Source organism: Gymnoscopelus braueri (genome assembly GCF_963280865.1).
Source record: "Gymnoscopelus braueri genome assembly, chromosome: 16".
Lineage (NCBI taxonomy): Eukaryota > Metazoa > Chordata > Actinopteri > Myctophiformes > Myctophidae > Gymnoscopelus > Gymnoscopelus braueri.
In genome coordinates this window covers 16419386-16444944 of record NC_137616.1, presented here as the reverse complement: position 1 = coordinate 16444944, position 25559 = coordinate 16419386, and the positions used below count along the sequence as shown (strand labels likewise).

Sequence of the window (25559 nt, the reverse complement as noted above, 5' to 3'; positions counted from 1 at the left end):
GATGTGTATTTTATAGAAAATACGATTTTTTTTTTGGGTGAACTACTCCTTTAAATGTCAGTTTTGTCAAATGAGCACTGAACATCATATAGGATACTGCTGTGTGTGGCTTAAATCTAAATAGGTAACTATGAAAACAATAAGATTACCCTTTAATTCAGCTCAACTGTACTGGTCAGCCTGTGTTGTCAATGAGTAGCCTATATAGGTTACAACCTAGTAGCCTATATAGGTTACAACCTAGTAGCCTACATCCAGGCCTACCTTTCAAAACAAATAATATGTTTTGTGTTTAACATGGGTGGTACTCCAAAGTAGACATGGATGGTAGCCTATCCTATTGGAAAGAACACGTTAGTAGAAAGTAGAATATGCAGTTAAAGTTAGATGATCAAAGGTTTGTCCAGTTGACAGTCCACCCTATTAGCTCTTTTACTCTATGGCTCCCCCTACTGCTCAATACCACACACCACACTTTGGGGCAAAACGGTAGCAAAAGCCTAGATAAAATAAATAATGTAAAAATGAGAAAAGTAAGTAGCGAAATGAGGTGTGTGTGTGTGTGTGTGTGTGTGTGTGTGTGTGTGTGTGTGTGTGTGTGTGTGTGTGTGTGTGTGTGTGTGTGTGTGTGTGTGTGTGTGTGTGTGTGTGTGTGTGTGTTGTAGTTGTTTGGACCAAAGTCCCCCATAAAACTGTCATAGTTGTTGACAGAGCCTTAAAACAGCAGTGGAAATATAGTGACTGGTCTCTCTCACACAATATCTCATTCCACACAAATTACTGTGGGCTAGTCTCTGTCCACCTAGTGCAGAAAGTAAATAGATTTAATTGATTGTACAACAGCATTTCTCAAGCAGTAGTCTTGGCCTCTAAATGGCTCCCATGTGCTATGGCACAAATACCAGCATGTTTTAATGAACCTCAGGGTCACAGAACCACTGAAGGGTATAGTATTTTTATGAGTGGGGGAGATAGTTTGACGGACTTCTCTATTATTATTATTCTACTACTATTTAATTACTGTGCAGGCTATTATGTGTGTTTACTCCTGCAGAGATATGTATGTTTGTCTATCAGAGTACACTTGGCCATTATAATGCCAGAGCTCACTAACTTCTAACTAACGTCAATCACTTCACCGTGTGTGTGTGTGTGTGTGTGTGTGTGTGTGTGTGTGTGTGTGTGTGTGTGTGTGTGTGTGTGTGTGTGTGTGTGTGTGTGTGTGTGTGTGTGTGTGTGTGTGTGTGTGTGTGTGTGTGTGTGTGTGTGTGTGTGTGAGAATGCATTATGGTGCAGGGACCACCAGGTTCAGAATGCCCCCAGACCCCTGGACCTCCAGAGGCAAGAGAGGCTGAATCAGAAGACAGTGAGGCTGATGATGGGTTCTCATCTTCGGGCTTGGACCTCGGGTCAACCCTGGAGGGTCTGGTCACTGTGGGGATGGGCTGCAGCAAGGCTGGGAAATGACTGGACAGCAAGGTGAGTTGATTTTTCCTGTATAATTTCAATTATTACTAACCATTTAAGCCCTATTTTATGATTCATTGTATGACATGTCACAAGCTCTATAGATCTGCTATTTGTGCTATTTTTGTAAAAAGCTTTAAAAAAAACAATTTGGTATTATTATGTTTGAAGAAGAAAAAAAATTCACCCATAGTGAAATGCCAGTACAGACTGAAAATGGTTAATATTATCTATTTAGAATTTTGTTGTTATACAACTATACTATTTAGGCATTTAGCAGACGCTTATCCAGAGTGACTTACAATAAGCAAGGTAAACACATACATCAAATGCAGAGAGACAGTGTAGTGCGTTAGTAACTTATACATTTACACTTGTACACCGTTATATTCACTTATAACGTATTATGTTTTTTCTTGGATTTTATATTCATGCAATTGAGTGAACTCCCCTCTGTGTGTATTTGCTGACGTCCCCTCGAACCAAGACAAACAAGCCTGAACATCAGCCACACAGTCATTTTGTCATTGTGAATATGAGTGTGGGGACAGAGCATTGTGCCACTGTCCAAATGTTCCAAATACTTGAGGTCACTCTATTCAGATGGAGCCAAGAGATTCTGGATCAGGGAGTGAGGGTCCATTAATCATAGCACAGGGTTGGTTGTGAATGTTTTTCATGATATTTATTTCTTTGCAGCTTGGAGATGGTTAGCCGTTTCTTTTTGTCTGCCCAAATTTTGGACTAGAAAGGAATACTTGACCCCAAAACCCTCAGTGTTAATTTAACCACTTAAACCCTATGTATGTCATTGACCTGGCTGAGTCGGGTTCTAGTAGTTTTGCTCTTTTTCTCCCTCTACACCAAATGTATTCGCCCTAAATAGCCGATCACTTGTTAAAATAAGTGATAAATAGCTCTTTATTCTGATCATGGCTATAGACTACAGAGTGATTGTTCAGTAACAGGGGTGTCCCTGTCTCTCCAGCTCTTTAGTAAACAGAAAATACATTTTCAGTTGGGATACCAATTTTATCAGGTCAGAGAACATACAAGTGTAATCTTAAGTGATCAAACAGAAACATTGGAACTGGAACACTATAAAATTGAAGCTGGGATTGTGGGATTCTCTCCCCTGATTGGATGAAATTTGTATCCCAACTTGAAAATGTATTTTCTGTTTACTGAAGAACTGGACAGATGTTACTGAACAAACACTATAGCACCCCCTTTAATAGCTGATTTTACATTGGCAGGTTCTTTCAGGAGGATGAAGAGACCCTGGTTCTGACTCAGAGAGATGAGCTGAACAGAACATATGTAGAGGACAACATGCTGCCTCTAAACACTGTGAGGGTGGCTAATTCAAAGGACACCACAGCATCAGCTGCAGAAGACAAACGTGTCCTAGTCCAGATGCATGAGCTGGGCATCGGTGACTCCGGAGCCACCAGGACATCTACCAGTGAAAACGTCCAGTTAGAAAAGCTAACTGCAACCACGGTAGAAGACAGACCATCTCCTGGCAAGGATCGATTCACCAGCATCTTTGGTCAGGAGAGTCCACCTTTTAAAGAGGCCGTCACTGACGGAACCTCTATCAGGCCCAGCACCAGCACCATAGCATCAGCTGTCTCCCCCCAGCACCCCGCTGGGTTCAACGAAACCAGAAGTAACAGCGAAGGAACGCCACCCTCCGCTGAGGTCCAACCCGTGCAGAGAAGAGGTAGCAGTTTGGCCTACAACGAGGACAAAGCTAGCCCCGATGAGAACCAAACCAATAAGACATCATACCAACGCGCTAGAGAGTTCAGAGAGAGCAGACGGTACCAGACGCTATCTGAGGCGGATCGGGACCACACAGAGAACAAAAAGGCAGCTGTTGGGAGCAGCAGAACCTCCCAGGAGACCCCACACAGCTTGGCTCCTAGGCTGGCGAGCCGTGAGGAGAGAGCAAAGATAGGGGAGAGGGAAGAGAGAGGATTGGAGGGATCCGCCATCCTCTCCACAGACCCACAGGAAGAGGGACCTCCTAGAAGTGCCTGGAGACCTGACTCTGACACCAGTCCCATTCCCACTCTCAGCACCTGGGAGGCAGGCTGGAATGTCACCAACGCCATACAGGTAAGCACACAGATGGCATTATCACAACATACGTAACTGTATATACATGCCTGTCTCTGATCCTGTGTCACACAGCCCGGGACAGTGATACAGGATTTGCACCTTGCAGTTGTGGGGGAAGATAAGCACATATCTTTTGGGCTAGGTGCCAAGCTGAGAGCGCATCATGTGAAAAATAGATAGACCAGCGCACTGATCTGATCTAGTCCTGTAGAGTTTGGCCACCGCTATAGTTCACAATTACATCAAGAATGGATCAAATGACAGCGTACTTCTGATGGTAGTCATGCTAATAGCTTATTATGCCGTAAACGTTCGTCCATATTCAAACAGTTGTCTCTGAAAATTGAATAACGGATGTGTAATGGACCAGTGTTTCTGTGTCCATAGAGAATACATTATGACATTAGTGCTTCATTATAGCACACACAGACACGTTCATATGGATAGATAGAAACACAAGTGCGTGCACACACCCACCCACCCACGCGCATGCGCGCACGCACACACGCATGCACACACACACACACACACACACACACACACACACACACACACACACACACACACACACACACACACACACACACACACACACACACACACACACACACACACACACACACACACACACGCACATGCATGCATTTCTATCGGGAATTGCCAGGAGAGGTGCACACACACACACACACACACACACACGCACATGCATGCATTTCTATCGGGAATTGCCAGGAGAGGTGCATTTGTGCATTTGATTATCACCGGTAGTGTTGTTGGCATTAAATCCACATGTAAGATGACATTCTGTATGCATGTTGGCATATTCCTGTGGGTGTTTATTGATGCTAGTCTGTCTGTCTATGTGCCAGTTTGTTTGTTTGTTTGCTTGTTTGTCTGTCTGTCTGTTTTGACAGTTTTCACCAGAGACTGAGGTCCCTGCCAAAACAACAGCTTCTATCTCATAGTTGGGAAGATTTCTTACAGAATACTGATCACCTTACGATCATAAACAGTACTGCAATACCTCTTTGCAGTAATATAATTGCATCTTTCTTCCTCAGATGAAAGCCTTTAGTAAGTATAAAACAGATTCCAGATATTAACGATTTACAATTGTAATCTAATTCACTGTTTTCGCAAACCTTTATGCTCGAGACCCAAAAGAGAAATATGAAATTTAGTGGAAAACTAGTGCAAATAGCAGATCTACAAGCTCACACCGTGTTACATGGGTAACACTAATCTAATTCACTGCAGTACTCCGCCGCTAAAAAGCACCGTAGCAACTGTACTACTTCAAGTCAAGCAGCGTCTTCCAATTTAGAGGCTGTACATTAGATCACATATGATTTTATAAGTAATCATCCATCCATCCGTCCTAGTACTGTAGCATTGCCTTCATGTTTTTGGCAGAGAGAGAGCTGATGATTTTCTTGAAAGTTCAAATCCTTTCAGTGATTGCAAAAGATGCAGAATTAACAATCTCATGTACCATTTCGCCAATGAAAACACATTCCCTGGTGATGACTTCCTGATTGATGCCAGTAGCCTACGTCTGACTGTCTCTGTGCCAGCTTGGTATAGTATTTATTAGAGAATGAACTTGCACCAAATCAAATGAGAAAAAAAACCAAGCCAGCTCCCCAGGCTATTGACTAAGATATATTATGAAAATCTGTTTGGATTTCCATCCTTCCTGGTTGTTAATGAAGTACCGGTAGTCTGAGTTGTCTCTTCATTACAGATTAGACTGTTGGCTGTTTTTGGTTTCTAAGCTTTGGGAGAGAGTTGGTTCATTGCCACCTACATTAATTGTCTGTGATAAGAAGAGAATTGTGTTTATAAAAAAATCTCTTTTAGGTTGATTTTCCTAATTTAAAATTCAAGACGTTTTAGTGCGAGATATACTGATATTGTTTACATTTGCTGAATATGATATTTGACCGAAATGAAAATCTAATTTAATCTTGGCAAAGTGCTTTATTTTAATTTATCGTATATTATACAATATTTATTTATTTATTTGTTATATTTTGTTCTAATATTTTTTTGGAAAACATCATATAATTTCCGAGAATTAAGGTCATAAAGCTCATCATCATCAATACATGTTTTATTTGTGTTATATACATAGGCTACTGATGTATTTGTTTTATTTACACATTCATGTAAAATAAATTACAGCTTTGACAAGAAATTGTCAAGTGGCAGTTTATAACTGTCAATAGCCAATCAACATTGGAACGTTAAGTTCTCAACCTCACCAACCTGAAAAAATAACTGGTCTCTGTATGATTGCATGCAGCAAACACAATTTTACAGATGTCAATCATATAATCAATTAGTCGCCAAATTCCTATGCTTATTAGTCGATTAAGAATTGATTTAGTCGAGTACAGCCCTATGGGTCTCCACTAACAACAATCCACTGGACTGTTGGATGCTTCATGTCCCTGAGGATTGCACACGCCTTTCCTTTTCTATGTTGGTGAGCCTTTTGCAGTTTTCCCTCACATTTAAATGGTATGTATGGTTTCACTTCTTGTTTTAACCTCTTCTTTTCATTCAAGTAGCCTAATTTGTTGCACCTGGTGCTGAGCAATTACTGCTGCTTGCAGCCTGGGTAAGTGCTGTTCACCATTACCATCACCATTATGTTTGCGCATACTGAGTAGGAGAGGTGAGTTTTGATACTGTTCCCTTTCCCTTTTTACCTCTATGCACAGCAGGTGGTATTGTTTACTTTCTTCTCCCTGTATATTAAATAGATTGGGATTTAAGTTGGTTATAATTGTTTTTTTTTGTTAAGTGCTGATTGTATTGGCCTTAGCCCCTGTTCAGTGTTTGGGCTTCTGATTGCTTTCCCCTGTGCCATTACATGCATATGGTGAGTGTTTTCAGATTAATTACTTTAAGTTCACATTTTGTTTTATTGTTATATAACGGGCCAGCTGTAAGCAGTGTGAATATTGGTTTCCCTTTTTTTCATCTTTCTGTAGCTGTTGGGTGCTGCTGTTTATTTGTATTTTTGCATAACAAACCCAAAACATAGCTTCACAGACTGTTAATCACAGTTATGTTATTTCTGCTGGGGCGTCACGGACCCCCCTGATGGCCATTGTGAATGCCCTTCTTGTTGGGGCATTGCACATTGACTGGAGGATACTGAGAACCTGTGTGGGGCAGCAGATGAACTCCCAGCGGAGGAGCACAATCAAAAAGCCAGGCAGGCTGTAGATCTGCTATTTTCAAACATTGTAGTACTTTCACTTTTGAATTCTGGACTTTTACTTGTAAGTACTCAACTGTTTTACTTAAGTAAAACAGTTGAGTACTTTTTTCACTACTGGGCATGAGCAGCACACCTCTGATTATAAGCAGGGGTAGGACCCAGGTGAAAATAAATAAAACATGCTTCTCATCCTTCACATAGGCCAGCCGGTGCTCTGATATTCTGTCAGCAGGACGACAGTCAGCCGCAAATGCTATAGCTGCAATAGGCTCTGTGCATGACTGTATTCTCTTTTCCAGAAGGTGGCATTCCCGTTTTCTGTTCCGGGTCAGTTTCTCATAGCTTTATTTGATTGGATTTAGCAGATTTAAACCAGAAACACATATAAAGGTGTTGGGTGTTACTGTGTTAACAGTTCAAATCTGCGGCTGAGCCAACCGAATGAAGCTATGAGAAACTGACCGGAAACGGGAATGCACCCTGACAGCTTACCTTCTTATCAGGAGGGGAATATTGGTCAACCTGATGCGTTCTCTCTCTCTCTCTCTCTCTCTCTCTCTCTCTCTCTCTCTCTCTCTCTCTCTCTCTCTCTCTCTGCTCGAAAAAAAACTTTTGGTAGTGACTAGTGAGCAGTCTGGTGGTGGTGCTGGTGGGTCAAAACAGCTCACGTTTTGAAGGGCCGTCCAAACCTTAAGAACAGGAGTGACAGTGAGGCACAAATTGTGGGGCTCACTGTTCCAATTAAGGCTTCTGATCCAATGGATAGAGTTTGGGCAGGCGTCTCTGTCACAGCATGCAGTTTCTTTTCTTTTTCTTTTGTCTTTTTTAAAATTAGAGTAGCCAATTATTTTTACCCCTTTTTCTCTCCCAATTTAGTCATTATGCAAATCAACCCACCCCACACATTTCTGCGCTTTGCCACTGCTGTTGTACCCTACTGCATAGCCTTTACCAGCCAACACATATCTTTACCCTGTCTCCTTCTTGGCTCCCGAATTTAAATTGATCCTGAAATTCTCTATTTTTGGGTTTGTAATGGATAAAATTACAAAATATACCCATAATATTCCTATGCTATGGTAAAACCTGATAAAAGTATTTAAAGGAGGAGTTCACCCCAAAAATGACTTATTTTATATCAATTGCACGCCCCATGAAGCCTTGAATTCATGGATTTATTTTTGTTTTTGTCGCATTCCTAAGCCAACAATTTGATGACCGTGTGTATTTCCGGTAGGAGACACAAAGGCCCTCATTTATCAACGCAGCTTATAAACCGGCTTATATTTTTCCATATATTCGGCCGTACACCAACGTCGAAGTCACATTTATCAACGAATCCTACACAGCTGATCCGAGCCTACATTTGGTCCCAGGCTTGATAAATGTCACGGCTGGAACCTAGCGTCATTTAAATAACACGCCCTTAAATATTCTCAAAACGCCCCGATTTTACGACATGAAGAAGGACCAGAATACGACCAAAGACATCAAAAGCCAATGAGAAAGAGTTTCCCCCGCCTGCCTCGCCACACACGCACACGCACACGCCCCCCCTCTCTCTCTCTCTCTCTCTCTCTCTCTCTCTCTCTCTCACACACACACACACACACACACACACACGCCCGCCCAGCTGTGTTTTTCATGTATTGTACCGTAGGGTACAATCTTTGTCACGTAGGCTTGTAGCCTACATGAATGACATATTATGATACCAATCACATCGCCATGAATGGAATACGTTTGTATATTAATTTATTTAACCCATACCGAGCAGTGCACAAGCAGTCATGTAGGATATTCCCCGTGAGACTCGGACGGGCGGCAGTGGTTTCGGTCCGCCACGTTAATAAGAGATTGGAGCGTCGGGTTTATATCCTTAACCCAGACAGGTTGTAGACTTCAAAACTCTCTATGACATAACTCCATAACATAGGACAAGCTACTGTAAGTTTGTACACCTCACTGTCCATGAAAAGATCGTCGGCAGTCCCGACCGCGGGACTCCCGAGTCCCGACGCAAAAGCGCTCGTATATTTTGAAAATAGCAGATCTACAAGCTCACAACGCGTCGCGATGCGACCCGTTTTTGAGCTTGCAGATCTGCTATTTTAAAATAGCCAATGCAACTGAATGACTGTTAAAGCAGTTTGTTTAAATTACTTTATAAAATGTTATATTTTCACAGGGATTAATTATTAGTGTGTAGATATACATTTAGGAGTGGATTATGTGTCCAGATGCCTGTCAGACAGTCAGACAATGCTGCTCCGCAGGTCTAGAATGGAATAAACGGGCGCAGCCAACGTCAACAACTGGTCTCGACCAGACGTGAGATCTCAGCGTATGGTAGGATGAAGCCCACGTCAGGATATATTGATAAATGCCGAAAGGTGCGGTGATCTCGCCCTACGCCCATTATTTGGGCTGCACCGCGTTGATAAATGAGGGCCAAAGAATCTACTTTGTGTCTCCTACCGGATACATTAGTCGGTAGGAGACAGGAATCAAATTATTAGCTTAGGAATGCAACAAAAACAAAAACAAATCCATGAATTCAAGGCTTCATGGGGTGTGCAATTGATAGAAAATAAGTCATTTTTGGGGTGAACTACTCCTTTAACTCCCTGTTAAAATGCACCAGAATACAGGAAATCTGCTGTTAAAACGTTTCTGGGTTGGAGGGGGGTAGAAACCCCCGGGCAGACCCCCCGTCAAACTTGTCCCACCCACATTCATTTAACCATACAATGTTCATGTCTGTGTATCAGAACTTTGACTTTACTAATGTAAATCCCCCATTCATCTTTTACCTATTTTTACCTATTTTGGGGTACCTTTGGGTATCTATAAAAGCTGTAAAGAAATTACATTCTTGTATTATTATTATTATTATTATTGATAACAATAATAGAAAAAGCTCCAGATTTTTCACAGTCTAATGTTGGCAGGAATGTCCTACTGGCTCACCTGCCAGTGAGGAGCCCCCAAAGGGATGACATGGTACCTCCATCCTATTCTTCCCATTCAACAACACTTCAGTGCAGGCTGATGGCGACTGACTAACATCAGTATGCCACGACTGGAATGGGGGGACATGCCTCCAGGTGAGTGGAAGATGGCAGCCACATCTCTGTGGGTCCAGAGCGTGTGACTGATAATCCACGCTGTCCAGCGAAAGAGTGGAGTGGTGGCTACACTTACAATGTAGCCACACCACATGTACAGCCAGTGGTGGAAAAAGTACTCAAATTCTTTACTTAAGTAAAAGTACCAATACTGCAATATAGAAATACTCCGTTACAAGTAAAAGGCCTGTGTTCAAAATGTTACTTGAGTAAAAGTACAAAAGTATTGGCATCAAAATGTACTTAAAGTACCAAAAGTAAAAGTATTAAAATGTTTGAAAATAGCAGATCTACAAGCTCACATCGCGACGCGTTGTGAGCTTGTAGATCGGCTATTTTCAAATAGCCTAGGTATAAAATAGGCTAAAGTGGTTAATGTATGTTTTATAATGTAATAATTTATATCTGCAAAGTAACTAGTTACTAAAGTTCTCAAATAATTGTAGTGGAATAAAAGTACAATATTTGCCTCTGAGATGTAGTGGAGTAGAAGTAAAAGTATTGGAAATTGGAAATACTCAAGTAAAGTACAAATACCTCAAAACTGTACTTAAGTACAGTACTTAAGTAAATCTACTTAGTTACTTTCCACCACTGTGTACAGCCTGCAGGCAATGTCAGGCAATGCACTCGCCATCGTATTGGCAGCTCTGCAGGAGAACAGCGAATCCAGAGGACCAGAACACTGTGACCTTGCCCTTGTCACTCATTCAGTTTATAAGGGACATTGCCATGATGTCACAAAGACTTGAGATTTGGTTAGCGCAGGCATCTCTGCCAGAAAATGTTAGGAAGGAGCTTACCCACATGCCGGATGTGCCAGCAGTTTCCCCTGACTCCGAGGATGTGATGATGGATAAGGCTGAACAGTGTTGGCGTACAAGAGATAGTGTTCAGTAGGGCCACATAGTTGCCAGTTTTAAACCTATAGGGCTCCCAGCCTCTGCACCAATTGGACTTGCCAAGAGCCATGGGTGTGTGGCAGGCGACAGTATACAGGGGTTCTCGTCTTCTGGCGGTGGTACCAAACAGCCGTTCCAACGTCGGCAAGGGTTCCAAACCCGTCCTCCTGCTAGAGATGCACACCAGAGGAAGCCCCCTCAGGGAGGTGGGGGTTGCCACGCCAAAAGCTCGTTCCCATGGCTGGACAGCTGGGATGGGAAGGAATAGTGTCAAACCCTTGGGTACTGGCTACGGCATCAAGAGGGTACAGAATGTAGGTATGTCAGCGTCCCCCTCCTCTTTCATGGGTCCGTATGACCCGACGTGACCCGAAGGAACAGCTTGCTGTCTTTAACTCCACGTATTTTCACGTCCTAGGAAAAAAAAAGATTGTGGATTCAGTCCAATCTTAGACTTAAGGCGGTTTAAAAATAAAGACACTGCCTTTAAAGATGCTGAACACAGATCAGACCTGGGAGTCTATAGAAAGATGGAGTGGTTCACTCAGTCAATTAATAAAAGTAAAGTAGAAAATCCATCATCAACATCATCATATTCATGGTCTCCTTCTTTGTTTTCCTCGTTTGTCATTTCTGGCTCTGTCTTCTTGTTCTACTTCTTCTTCTTGGCCATCCAGTCAGGGTTTGTTTACCTCCGTAGAGCTTTGTAATTGGGAGCCCAGCCAGGCTGTGCTCAGACGAGTCAGTGAGGAATAAGCTGGCAAATAAACAGAGAGCAAGAGAATTACAGAGAATGGGAGAGAGGAAATTAGACAATTTGATGTCAAATTTCTCCCAAACTCTTTTCATTTCAGGCAGCGACTCACATCGCAGGTCAGAATATGCATATGTTCAACAGACAATGGTTACAAAAGACTCACTTGAAAGAGTGTGATGCACTCCCCTAGTTCTCGCAGCCAGTATATCTTCTTGTTCAGACATCAAAAACACAAGAGTTTCATTAAAGCAGCATTCTCTCCTCTCCTCTCCTCTCCTCTCCTCTCCTCTCCTCTCCTCTCCTCTCCTCTCCTCTCCTCTCCTCTCCTTACAAAGTAGCAATTAGTTAAAACAAGTCCTGTGCCTCATTATTCCTTTTCCTTTGTTGAAGTTACACATTCACGGAGAAAAACTATATTTCTTCAACCAAATTACATTTCCTAAATTATCGTGGCATATGCACATGTTCAACTAAAAAAAAAACTCCATAACTCAGGAAAATAAATTGTTGGGTTTATAGTGTTCCCAGTAGTCTTGTTTTAAGCATTCCTTTACAAACTGTGTACTGTATTTCTCTTTTTTTCCTACCCATTCTCTCGGCGCCTCCTTTTCCCCCTCTCTCTCTCTCTCTCTGTCTCTGTCTCTGTCTCTGTCTCTGTCTCTGTCTCTGTCTTTGTCTCTGTCTCTGTCGGTCCATTGCTGTCTTTGCAGGGTATTTTTGTGTTGGGTCTGCCATATGCGTTGGTCCATTCAGGCTATGTGGGTCTACTGGTGTTGGTCCTGTCAGCCTGGCTCTGTAACCACACTGGCCAGCTTCTAGTGTCCTGTCTGTACGAAGAAGAGTACAGGTCCACTTCATTATTCTATTCTATTCTATTCTATTCTATTCTATGCTCTGTTTCACTTGACCTTAGTTGATTTAACAACGCATGACAAGCAGACACTTGAAAGCTTTTATATATAGAACAATATTCTATTCTACTTAATCCTAAATCCTAAACATTTTATTGTGTTCTGTTCTTTTCTATTTCCATCAGTGCTATTTTGTTGTGTAATATTTCTGGTCATTTATGGAAGGATTCTTATTTAACATATGCAAGAATGTTGTAATAATGTTTTTAAATGGCATTAACATTGCAGTGACATAGCTTGTAAGATAAGTAAGCTAGTAAGTTTAGAATTAATATCACCGCCCCCTGTCACAGTTTTATTGATTAATCACAATATTGAATAATATTGACAGGACCAAAAAGGCTCAAACAGACATTTGCGATTGAACTATTGTACTTGTTTTATTTTTTTGTGCTATCAGTGTTGGTTCTGGGCCGGTGTCGAGGGTTCGAGTCCGACACAGCTACCAGGACATAGCGGAGGCATGCTGCCAGGCACTGTGCCCAAAGTGGGCTGGACTGGGGGGATGGGTGGTGAATGTGGCTCAGGTAATACACACACACACACACACACACACACACACACACACACACACACACACACACACACACACACACGCACACGCACACGCACACGCACACACAGACGGACGGGGTGTAAAACATAGTCTCGACCACGCCTTTGGCCTGGTGGAGACAATAATTAATGAATGTAAAGTTTCCGTCTGTCTTGTCTGTGTGTGTGTGTGTGTGTGTGTGTGTGTGTGTGTGTGTGTGTGTGTGTGTGTGTGTGTGTGTGTGTGTGTGTGTGTGTGTGTGTGTGTGTGTGTGTGTGTGTGTGTGTGTGTGTGTCCAGATCATAGAGCTGCTGATGACCTGTACTCTGTACCTGCTGGTGTCCAGCAGCCTGCTTTGGGACAGTCTGTCAGGCATGGCTGTTCCCAGATCTGTGTGCTCGCTGCTCTCTCTGGCGTGTGTGCTGCCCTGTCTGCTGCTCACTGACCTCAGACCAGTGTCTACACTCAGCCTGCTCTGTTCCCTGGCTCACATAGTCATAAGGTGAAGTATAGTTAACCACGTAAACCTGCAATACTTTTCCCTCTACACCAAATCTCTTCGCCGAAGATCTACAACAAGCTCACAACTTGACGCGCTGTGAGCTTGTAGATCTGCTATTTTCAGCGCATGTTCCACTTCAGAATAGGGATTCTATGGGTTCAAGTGGTTAAAGCTATGTCCTACCCGTGGGAACCGAACCCTGATCTCCCACTTCTACTGCTGAGCGAAGACGGAAAGCCTTTTTGGGAAGGAGAGATATTACGCTTTGAGCTTCATGCAGTATCACTTGTTGACCAGTAGTGGTCCTACCCAACGACATGATCTAAATGTCTCAATAGAAGAGCAGGGAGACACATGGATCCAACCACTGCAGTTGTGTTGTTTATTAACCCATTAAGGGTGCCCGCTGGCCTAGCGGTCCAGGCGCATACCACCTATAGGCTCTAATGCAGCCTGACAGCATGTTGCGGGTTTGTTTCCCGATCCCGACGACGACCTTTGCTGCGTGTCACTCCCTGTGTCTCTCTCCCCATTTCCTGTATATATACTATCAATAAAGGCAGAAAAAGCCAAAGAAATATCAAAAATAAAATAAAATGCCTCTCCTTGTTGGCATTTTAAAAAAAGAAGAAAAAGACCTGAGGCCGATTCTACAAATGTCGTCTAAATCCTAACAGTTTTCTGAAAAATGTATGTTTCTATATCAGTGGTTCTCAAACTTTTTCATATCAAGGACCGCAAAATTCTATGTATTTGGCCATGGACCCCCAGAAGCAAAGATTTGAGTTAAACATTTTCGCTTTGAAATAATATATATTATATATTCAAAGATTTGCACAAATGTTCTCGCTTTTTCAAAAATAGCAGATCTACAAGCTGCTATTGAATTAAATAGCCAAGAAATTATGGATTGCCCCTGAGTCAATCCAACTGATACTAGTTGATTGTCCAATGTATTGTTATTATTAGTTTATACTTAAGTTACAACGGCTAAGAAATTAATGAGTTGTGCTGTTGCTATTGCTATTGGTTTAATGAATTTCCTTGATTACGAATATGTCGTTATGCCGGCCTGTGGCTATGAGCCACTTTAATAGAATTGATTTACTTAATAACATTATGAAATTGGTTTTCCAAATGTTTGTATATTTCATTTTTTAGCTTTATTAGGATTTATATAATTTTGTCGTATTTCATAACATTTTATTACAACTTGTTCTCTACTTCCAATACTTTATTACATTTTTATTGGTTCACATTCTTACCTCTGTTCTTTTTACATTGAGGCGATTATTTTGCCTCTTGTTTTATGAACGGTTGAAGGTTGATCTTGGCAGTAACTCAGATTAGTCGTAAAATAATGTCTTTACTCCTTAATGTCTTCTCTTCAGAGGTGGAAGTAGCTTATTACATAAAAGTAGCAATACCACAATGTAGAAATATTCTGTTACAAGTAAAAGTCCTGTATTCAAAATGTAGTCAAGTAAAAGTATAAAAATATACTTAAAGTACCAAAGTAAAAGTACTCATTATGCAGAATGTCTCATTTCGCAAGTTTCTTTTGAAAATAGACGATCTACAAGCTTACAACTCCAAACGATACAATGTGAGCTTGTAGATCATCTATCTTCAAATAGCTGAAGTGGTTGTATAGGGCTGAAGTGTTAAATGTTATGTAATAATAATTTAAATCTGTAAAGTAACTAGTAACTAAAGCTGTGGAGTATAAAGTAAATATTTGCCCCATGTAGTGGAGAAGAAGTGTAATTATCGAAGGATATTTGCCCCATGTTGTGGAGTAGAAGTATAAATATCGAAAAACAGAAATACTCAATTAAAGTACAAGCACCTCAACATTACTTACCCCATTAAAACCGGGAAAGCATCAGTGTCATTTATTGATTTTAGCGTTGGCTATTCAAAAATCGCAGATATACAATTTTGAAAAGTCTTGAAAGAACTACCGGTTTAGAAGGCATTTAGTAGAATCTTAATGCATTGGTTCTCAAAGTGGGGTCCGGAGACCCCCAGGGGTCCTTGGGGGGGTTCCAGGTGGTCCCCAGCAAAAGTAGTTAACATAGCATTACAATCATCTTAACAACTTTATCAATTTATACGTTGGCTATTCAAAAATAGCAGATCTACTGTACAAGCTCACAGCGCGTCATTTTGTGCCGCGCTGTGAGCAGATCTGCTATTTTAGAAAATACTTGAAAAATATCGAAAATGTTTGGAAAACTTTGAATGATTTAGATGTTTTAACCCCGAATCTTCTCTTCTGGGGGTCCCTGGCACAAAATATTTTCAGATGAATGTCCGTGGCCAAATACATATCAAATTGGGGGTCCCCAGCACAAAAAAAGATGGAGAACCACTGTCTTAAAGTACTCAAGTAAATCATGTACCACTTACCACTGTTTACTCCTTTTTACGTGTCTTTTCTGGCAGTGTGTTGGTGATGCTGTACTGTGTGAGTCAGGCCAGTCGCTGGTCCTTGTCCGGTCTGTCTGTGTCTGTGGACCCAGAGGACTTCCTGGTGTCCGTCGGGGTCATCATCTTCTCCTACACCTCGCAGATCTTCCTGCCTCCCATAGAGGGCAGTATGGAGCACAGGGGGCAGTTCACCAGCATGCTGCAGTGGACTCACGCTGCAGCCTGTGTCATGAAGACCACGTTTGCCCTACTGGTTAGTAGGCATGTAACCATTCTCTCAACTCACGATTCGAATCACAATAGTAGGTTCACATACGATTTTTAAACACAAATTTATTTTCCAGACAAATGACTTATTTTTTTTTCTTACACAAATCCAGTATTTTCTTCTCTTTTTTGTGTTTTTACAATACTGTGTTTTCTCTTATCCTCTTTTCAATACAGTACAAATTACTGAAAACTATTTTTTTTAATCAATTCTCTTACAAAGATCCCGTATTTTCTTAATTTTTTCACGCGCCCTCTGCTGTTTGCATCGCGATACAGTTTTTTTTCAAATTCACCAGTTTGAATCGATTTACGATAAATCGTTACTTACTGCCTACTGGTTAGCAGCACTTTTGTTACGTTAGGATCAGAGGTTATCAAACATTTTCATGTACAAAGAGCTGCAAATATGAAAGTGGGTAGGTAGGGGGTAGGTGGAGAAATTAACCACTTAAATTCTACATATAATGTACGGTATACTGACCAGGGCCCCCAGGGGTCTATACTTGGTCCCCTCTTTTTTCCCTCTACACCAAATCTCTATAACTATATAACGCTATAATACCAAATCTCTTCTACAGAAAATTGCCGATCTACAAGCTCGCAACATGATATGTTGTGCGTCCGGTAGATATTCATCGTCTATTATGACATGCCCAGAATAGGTTAACCACTTAAACCCCATATGGGTCCCTCAGGGCTCAATACTAGTGTATTTTCTGTTTTCTGTAATTCCGGGGAAAGCTTTCACTGAAAATAGCAGATTGACAACTCACAACATGACCCGTTGCGTTGTGTTGTGAGCTTGTCGATCGGCTATTTTCACAATACCCATGCTGGCGTTTAAGTGGTTACAGATAGATGGATGGACAAAACAAATGAATGACCAGCCAGGTGAACTAATGAACTAATGAACAGAACATGTGGGACAAACTGACTAACGGGTCGTTAATTGGCCGGCTTGATTGATTGTCGTCCTCCTCATCCAGGCTGTGTTGACATGGGGACAGGGGACTGGTGAGGTCATCACAGACAACCTGCCCTCTGACCTCCGACCCCTAGTCAACCTCTGTCTGTTGGCCAAAGCCCTGCTGTCCTACCCCCTGCCTTTCTACTCCGCCGCTGAGATACTGCACACCTGTCTGCTCTCAGGTACAACACACTACGCCAGTGTTTCTCAAACATTTTCATGTCAAGGACCCCCAAATTGTCCCCCAAAAACAGGTGTAAAAGAGTTGGCTGAAATTGTTTTGTGCAAGCTACCCACAAATTGCAGTTACATTCTAAATAAGAATAAGTAGAAATATACCAAATATCAAATATACATTAAGTGTGTGATAAAGATGAATTCCTCAGTCTCTTGGGTAAATAAAATATAAATCAATAGCAGCAGATATAAAATATGCATACATTGTATGGGAATGGGAGTGTGGTGGGAGTACTACATACATAAAGTGATAGTAACCATGTTCAATGTAAGTCTGAAATGGTCATAGGGCTCAGAGGATAGATAGATGGATAGATAGATACTGTAGTGTAGATAGATCCGTGGTGGCCTGCATTTGCATGTATCTACATTAGTAATATTATTACTTTTGTGGCCTGCCAGTAAAGCATGGTGAATTGAATGGAAGCGATAGCTGTGCCGCCCTGTCGCCTCAGTCAGTGTTTATTATTCAGTCTGCCACCGTGTGTTTGACTTGAGACAAAGCAACTTTATGGGCTACAGTAACTGCAGCTCATAAAGTTGAATAAAACATAAACAATACTTGAAGACAAGTAGATTACTACTAATGCATTCATACTTGGTTACGTGCCGCGCTGTGCACCGACAATTGCCGATCTACAAGCTCACACCGCGTGGCATTGTAGATCGCCTATTTTCGGTGCACGAGACCGGAATGCAACTACATACCTCTAAGTATAAAATACATGACAAAAACATAGAATCATGTGGATCCACATGGGAACGGCGTGGCACCAATATGGTAAATGGTGCATTTATATAGCGCTTTACATAGATTGTGCGTTACATTCACCCACACATTCATACACCGATGGCAGAGGAAACCATGCATGCAAGGCACCAATCTGCTCATCGGGAGCAATTAAGGGTTCAGCATCTTGCTCAAGGACACTTCGACACTAACTCTGGGGAAGCCCGGTATCGAATTGGGAACCTCACGGTTGCCACCTGAGCCACTGCCGTCCCATAATATGGATCTTGAACTTCATGTGACCAGCCTGTGACGTCCGTCAGTTATCTATGGAATATGACTCCAATTTTGGGCAAAGTTTCAGCTCAATCGCAGCCCAATTGACTTCCATTGTAAAATTAAAGTTAGATATTTCCAAAAGTCTAAAAGAAAATTTGTTGAGGTACTTCTGTGGCCTGCTGGCAGTGTGCACAAGACATTTGGTGCTGATCCGTCCCAGCGGTTTACCTGGTTAGCTCGGGTCACACAGACAGACAAGCACACAGACAGACAGACAGACAGACAGATCATCTTATAGAGAGCTAGACTCCTGCAGAGCCACACCGCAAAAACAGTCCTACAAACCTACAATGGATCTATTGCAGTGGTTCTCAAAGTGGGGTCCAAGGACCCACAGGGTTCCCTGAGATACAGACCATACAGGTCTGTATCTCTGAGAGTTATATGGGGGTCCTTAGAATTAACCAATTTAGACCTGTTGTAACCTATACGTCTTTTTACCATTCAATCCGTGACAGCATCTGTGTCATATTAGTTGTTGCTATATATAGTGAGGGAAATATGTAACAAAAAAAGGGTCAGTTGTTCACTTCCGGCAGAAAGTGTGAAAATTTGCATATGGCATGTTTGAAGTATGCCGATTTCAAATTTTGCCGGATCCAAGCACTTTTCCCATGGGATCTGGTCGTAAAATGAGAATTAAAGATGGCCGCCAACGTTTTTGGTTCAATTAGGTTTTGTATTCCAATCTTTGACACCTCATCACTTTTGAATGTGAAACAAGTTTGTTTTGATGAAATCCAAATTGTAATGCAGCAATACTTTGACATTTTCAGTTTCTGTAGATTAATTTAGCAGATTACGGTCTGTTTTTATGGCAAATTTGATTGAAACCAGTGTTACTCCAAAGTGCTTCATCTGAGCCTCATGATGTCGGTGTCTCTACCTATGTTTTCAGGGGTATTCTTTCACATGAGATCATATTACTGGGTTCACACTTATTTAATATTTTTGTAGCAAAACTCATTCTTCAAAAATAGCATATTAGATGGTTGACAGTGCATGTAACGGACCATCAGGAACTTCCAAATGATTCCCCAGATACCCATCGTGAATTTGTCAAGGGGAACTTTGTCATTGCACAAGTTCTCTGCTTTGGCACACGATCAGATGCATGAACAGCAGAACGCTATTGTGAAAGGTGATGGTGGAATTGTTGTAATTACTGAGAACTAGACCATACCCGGTGAAGGTTATTGCACGTCCTGTAGCGCGGTCCCCCCGCGGGTCCCCCCGCGGGTCCACCCGCGGTCACCCCCCCCCACGGGCAACCCCCCACACACACCCCCGTCGCGGAACCCCCCGGGTCCCGTCGCAAACACACACACACACACACGCAACGTTTAGCGCGAGTCGTCTCGTGCGCGCACACACAGAGCCAGCGTGTGCGCACACACACGGGCACATGCGACGCATGCGCAGTTCGTACTGTACTGTACTGTACGTATGGTACGGTACGGTACTGTACTGTACTGTACTGTACGTACTGTACTGTACTGTACTGTACGTACTGTACTGTACTGTACTGTACTGTACGGTCTGTACTGTACGTACTGTACTGTAATGTACTGTACTGTACGGTCTGGACTGTACTGTACTCTACTGTACTGTACTGTACTGTACTGTACTGTACTGTACTGTACTGTACTGTACTGTACTGTACGGTCTGTACTGTACTGTACTCTACTCTACTCTACTGTACTGTACTGTACTCTACTGTACTGTACTGTACTCTACTGTACTGTACGGTACTGTACGGTACGGTACGGTACGGTACGGTACTGTACGGTACTGTACTGTACTGTACTGTACGGTCTGTACTGTACTGTACTGTACTCTACTGTACTGTACTGTACTCTACCGTACTGTACGTACTGTACTGTACTGTACTGTACTGTACTGTACTGTACTGTACTGTACTGTACTGTACTGTACTGTACCGTACCGTACCGTACGTACCGTAGACGTTCCTTGCAACACACAAACAGTTCCTTCCGTACATTGCACGAAAGTTGAATGAGGAGTCTGTGATGCGTGTTGATGTGGTGTGGGACACGTAAGGAAGGAACCAGGCTTGGTCGTGGCATCGGCATACCACTCCATGTGACTGAACAGACATCCGTGCCACGAAACTGGAGTAGCTTCCTTCGAGTAGATTCCAACAAAAAGACATTATTCTGCTGCTCTAGAAACAATGGTTGTTCCAGATGGGAAAACACTTCTCACAACCTATGAAGAAGCCCCCCTTCTGATGTTTCTCAACTTCAACCATGTACATACACATGAAGAGGCTGATTCGCGAATGTTGCTACATGCCTGGCACGCCTACCAGCGGGGGAAGAAAGTGAACGAGGCACGCAAGCAGCTATTTGCTCATGGAAATCGCAAAGTGGAAAATATTCCACCCACAAAGGAGGCACTTCGTCATGTGAAGAGAGCAGTATTTCAAGCTGGTCACATCTGGGGACAGTCCCAAATTGCCAACCCAGAGATTCCTTCACCTGCAGATTGGGGATGGGTGAAAAGTTAGGACGATGGCTGGTGTCCATTTTGGACGGTGATGGCAGAGGTGGCGTCTAAAGGGTGTCGAGAGCTGATCAAATGCATGTGTAAAAAACGGTGTGCTGGAAAATGCAAATGTTTTGCGGCTAATCTACCATGCACAGAACTTTGTGTTTCTGTTCAGGACAATGCTTCCAAGAAGAACAGAGTAGGACAGATTAAATAAACAAGTTAATGAGAAATAAATGTAACGTCCTCCCGGTGGGGGCTCCTCACTGGCAGGTGAGTCAGTAGAATACAACAGCAGTGACAACACACTGTGTGTGGGGAGGAATCAATTGGCATAATGATATATATAATAATTCGATAAAAGGGTGTACCAAACTTTTCTCAGTTGATTCTTATGTGTTTTTTCCCGTAGAATCCATTTCTGCCATGTACATTTTTGTATTGTGCATAATTAATTAGATAATTAGCATATTTGCAGCAAATATGCTAATTATCTAATTAATAAGTCAGACGCTTTGGTCTGACTTCTTGGATCCGGCAATTTTTGAATTCAGCGCCCAAAAATACCCCTAGGTGCAAAATTTCACACTTTCTGCCGGAAGTGAACAACTTTTTCACATATTTCTCCCACTAATATGGGAATCGAGCTCCCAGCGCTCCAGGAACTGTACAAAAAGCGGTGCGTGGTCAAAGCCAAGCGCATCATCAAGGACAAGCACCACCCAAGTCACAGACTGTTCAACCCCCTACAACAACCGCGACCGGGCAAGGGGCTCTACCGCAGTATCAAGAGTTCCACCACCAGGTTCTGGTGTAGTTTCAATCCGGCTGCTGTCAGAATGCTGAATGGGGCATAAGCCTGAATGAGGCATGGGCCTTGTTCAGCAGCCTGACAGCAGACGGGGCAGACTTTTCTGGCTCTTCCTGAACACACCTGTGGATTATACCAGGGACAATGACTTGGACTTCAGCCCCCCCCCCCTCGGACACACCTGTGGACTACACCAGGTACAAATGACTTTTTGTTGCACTCCCTCATGGAGCTACTTGCGGATTATACTAGGGTCAGTCCACCCTAGGTGGACACGCACTGACCTTTTGCACCTTAATCCCTTGTATAACGCACAGACTTTTTTTGTCTTTTTATTGTGCTCCTTTCCTCTAAGCACCTTAACGTCCATTGTCTATCATGCACAGTATAAGTATAACATGCACAGTATCTATCTATACAATTGGGAAACTGGCTGAAAGGTAGGGGAAAGGTAGGGGAAAGGTAGGGGAAACTGGCTGAAAGGGAGGGGAAAAAAAACTGCGCACTGCGCATGCCTATGTGTGGAGTGAAACCCAACACCACGCAGCTGCTTTTGTAATGTCCCCACGCAACACCGTCGACATCTGGGTTGCCACGTTTGGGGTGACAAGCACACAGGTCAGTGTTGCCAGATGTGCGCCAGAAACAAGCAACCACCTTCATGAAAAAAAAATAACAGCCGATGGGGTCCGCGATGTTTCACGGGGGTCCGCGATGTTTCGCGGGGGTCCCAAGACTCCCAGGGGGTCCGCGGACCCCCTAGAAGTAAAATTATTTAAAAAATAATAACAACTTTTTTGGGGGAAATATCTTCATGAAAAAAAAAAACAGCCGATGGGGTCCGCGATGTTTCACGGGGGTCCGCGATGTCTCGCGGGGGTCCCAAGACTCCCAGGGGGTCCGCGGACCCCCTGGGAGTAAAATTATTTAAAAAAATTAAAACACTTTTTTGGGGGACATTTCTTCATGAAAAACACAAAACAGCCGATGGGGTCCGCAATGTGTCACGGGGGTCCGCGATGTTTCGTGGGGGTCCCCAAGACTCCCAGGGGGTCGACCCCCTGGGAGTAAGATTATTTTATAAAATATAAAAACTTTTTTGGGGGAAATTTTTATCCCACGATTTTTGAACCCCAAAATAAGCGAGCCCTCGCTTATTTTTGCGCGGACGTAATTTGTTTGGCATTGTGGTGAATGTTGTGTGTGCTGCTGATGTTTGTTGTGTGCAGCTTAATGTCAGAGTGTTTGTGTTGGAGCGCCTCAGTGCGGCTGCAGAGTTCATGTGCAACATCTTGCATGTGTGGCTGTGGCTTTACACTTTTCCTTCGCCGTGTCTGTAGGTCACGGCCTGGAGACCCCAGGGTCTCCAGGGACCCCTAAGGGGGGGGGCCCGAACCCTCTGGGTATTTTTTTTTTTTTTTTAATCCCATGATTTTGGACCCCCAAACGAAATTTTCTTTGGGGGGGTTAGGGGGGGGGTACTAGAATTCTGCCCGCGTAGCGGGCAGAACTTCTAGTACAATACATTGCTGCTATGCTCAGGCACCTTAGTTAGTTTTTTTTTGTTTTTATTATCTCAGGTACTTTGTAAATATGTGGATAACTTGTCTGGCCTTCTGTTGCTCTCTTGTTTTGATCTCCTTCCCACTTGCCCCCCTCCCTCTTCTCCCCCCCCCCCCTCTTCTTTCTATGGAAACTAACGTTGCGATGGGAACGATGTACAAAAAAGAATTTCACCCACTTTTTTACCTTGTAAACCTGTGATGTGACAATAAAACTGATTCTGATTCTGATTCTGATATATGTATAGCAACATACATTTTAAATGTTTTGATTAAAACTTAGGTTAGGATTTAGAAGGCATGTATAGAATGGGCCTTAGGTCTAAGTGGGAAAGGTTGGAGAACAACTGATCTGTTGTATCTCCACTCTGTCCCGACAGGGCCCAGCGTGCCATCCCACCCCACACATACAGGAGGAGCTGTGTCCTACGCCGGCCTGGTGCTCCGCGGTGCCCTGCTGATGGCGTCCTTCCTGTTGGCCCTGCTGGTCCCTCGGTTCTCCCTCCTCATGGGCCTGACGGGCAGCGTGACCGGGGCGACCATGGCGCTCATACTGCCCTGTCTGTTCCACCTGCAGCTGAGGTGGAGCCGCCTCTCCTCCAAGGACAGAGTCATGGACGTGGCCATACTGGCTTTAGGGCTGAGCTGCAGCGTGTCCGGCCTCATATGCTCCGTCAAGAGACTGCTAGAGGGACTGTAGGGCAGCAGGGAGGGATGGATGAACCGATGGATGGATGGATGGATGGATGCAGTGGTGGATGCAGGTTTGATTTGCCTCACCATGCCTCTACTTTTGATATCCCCCCCTCTGCATGGTCACTCAATCATATCACTGGTAGGGGATATGTTTAATCTCTGCTTCTGGTCAAATTGAATTAAATACATACTACATATTTCCTTTTGGGAAATGCATGTGTTTGATATTCGTATATTGCAATTTAACAGTTTGATAAAAAAAAAAATCACACCCAGTGTAAAGTGGGCGGTGTGGTCATCACAGTGGTCATCACAGTGATGGAAGCTCACTTTAAAAAAAAAACGTTTTTTTTAAGTGCATAATCCTATTTATAGGTTATTAATGTCATCATGTGTCTCGCTAGCCAATCACAGTGCTGAATAGAGTCAGCCAATAGTCAGCCAATCACAGAACAGCTAGGGGTGTACTAATGAGCCAATCACAGTACAGCAAATGTGTACTAATGAGGTGTCCCAACCCCTATATAGGGGCGGCTACACCGCCCAAAAACTTGTGAAGATTAAAAAGAAAAAATATTATGCACTTTCAAAAATAGCAGCTCTACAAGTGAGCTTGTAGATTGCCTTTTTTCGTTATTTGTCTTATGAGAAGAAGTATGTAGGGGCGTAAGTGGAAATGTCCCCGTCTGTTTGTTTGTTTGTTTGTTTGTTTGTTTTATTTATAAATCGAATCTTGGATAGGTGGATGGGTGGATGGACAGACAGACAGACGGATGTACGGACGGACGGGCATGGAAGAACCAATAAATGGACATAATGGGAAAGTGAATTGATGAACAAGGTAAACTGAGTCGATTGCGCAGGAGTACAGGCCCCTAGTTCAAACATCACCTGTCGCCATGGAGACCGATAGGCTGTTCTACGATGCAAGATGTTTCCTCATTAGGGAGAGGCTGATAATACCTGGAAATATGATTTTTGTCGGGCGGAAACCTCATATGTCCAAAACCATTACTTTTCAGGATTCAAATTCAAAAGTAGCAAAAGTAGCAGATCTACAAGCTCAAAACGCGTCACGTCTTGACGCGTTTTGAGCTTGTAGAACTGCTATTTTTGCAATTTTTGTGTGACACTGTAGTATGATCAAGTATAGGGCATTTACATTAAAAACATTAAAGGTTAAAATATGGAGATAAGCGGTTTCTGCCCGATGGCGATGATTTGTTTTTTTGTGTTCACATTAAAGAGCAAATCCACAGACTGTATTCCGGTGAAGTGACGCTTGATTGGGAACTTGAGGGCTTAGATTTACGAAGCATCGCATGCACTCCTGTTTCATTACAGTAAACCAATGTTACGTTTAGTTCAAAAAGGAAAAAAAGCACAGATTGTCGTTTAGTGGTGCATGTGCGTACTACAATTTCTCAGTAGTCTTGTTTTGT

At 42.8% G+C, this 25559-nt stretch overlaps 1 protein-coding gene across 1 annotated transcript; it reads left to right on the top strand.

The window, feature by feature from the left end:
• Nucleotides 1-1287: 1287 nt before the first annotated feature.
• On the top strand, nt 1288-24121 carry LOC308102836 (vesicular inhibitory amino acid transporter-like; the record flags this gene model as incomplete). The annotated part of the gene is made up of 8 exons (XM_080452690.1): nt 1288-1434; nt 2734-3591; nt 12324-12454; nt 12925-13051; nt 13359-13561; nt 16010-16247; nt 17251-17413; nt 23802-24121. 8 exons carry the CDS (start codon nt 1288-1290, stop codon nt 24119-24121), a joined length of 2187 nt encoding a protein of 728 aa, XP_080308816.1.
• Nucleotides 24122-25559: the final 1438 nt, after the last annotated feature.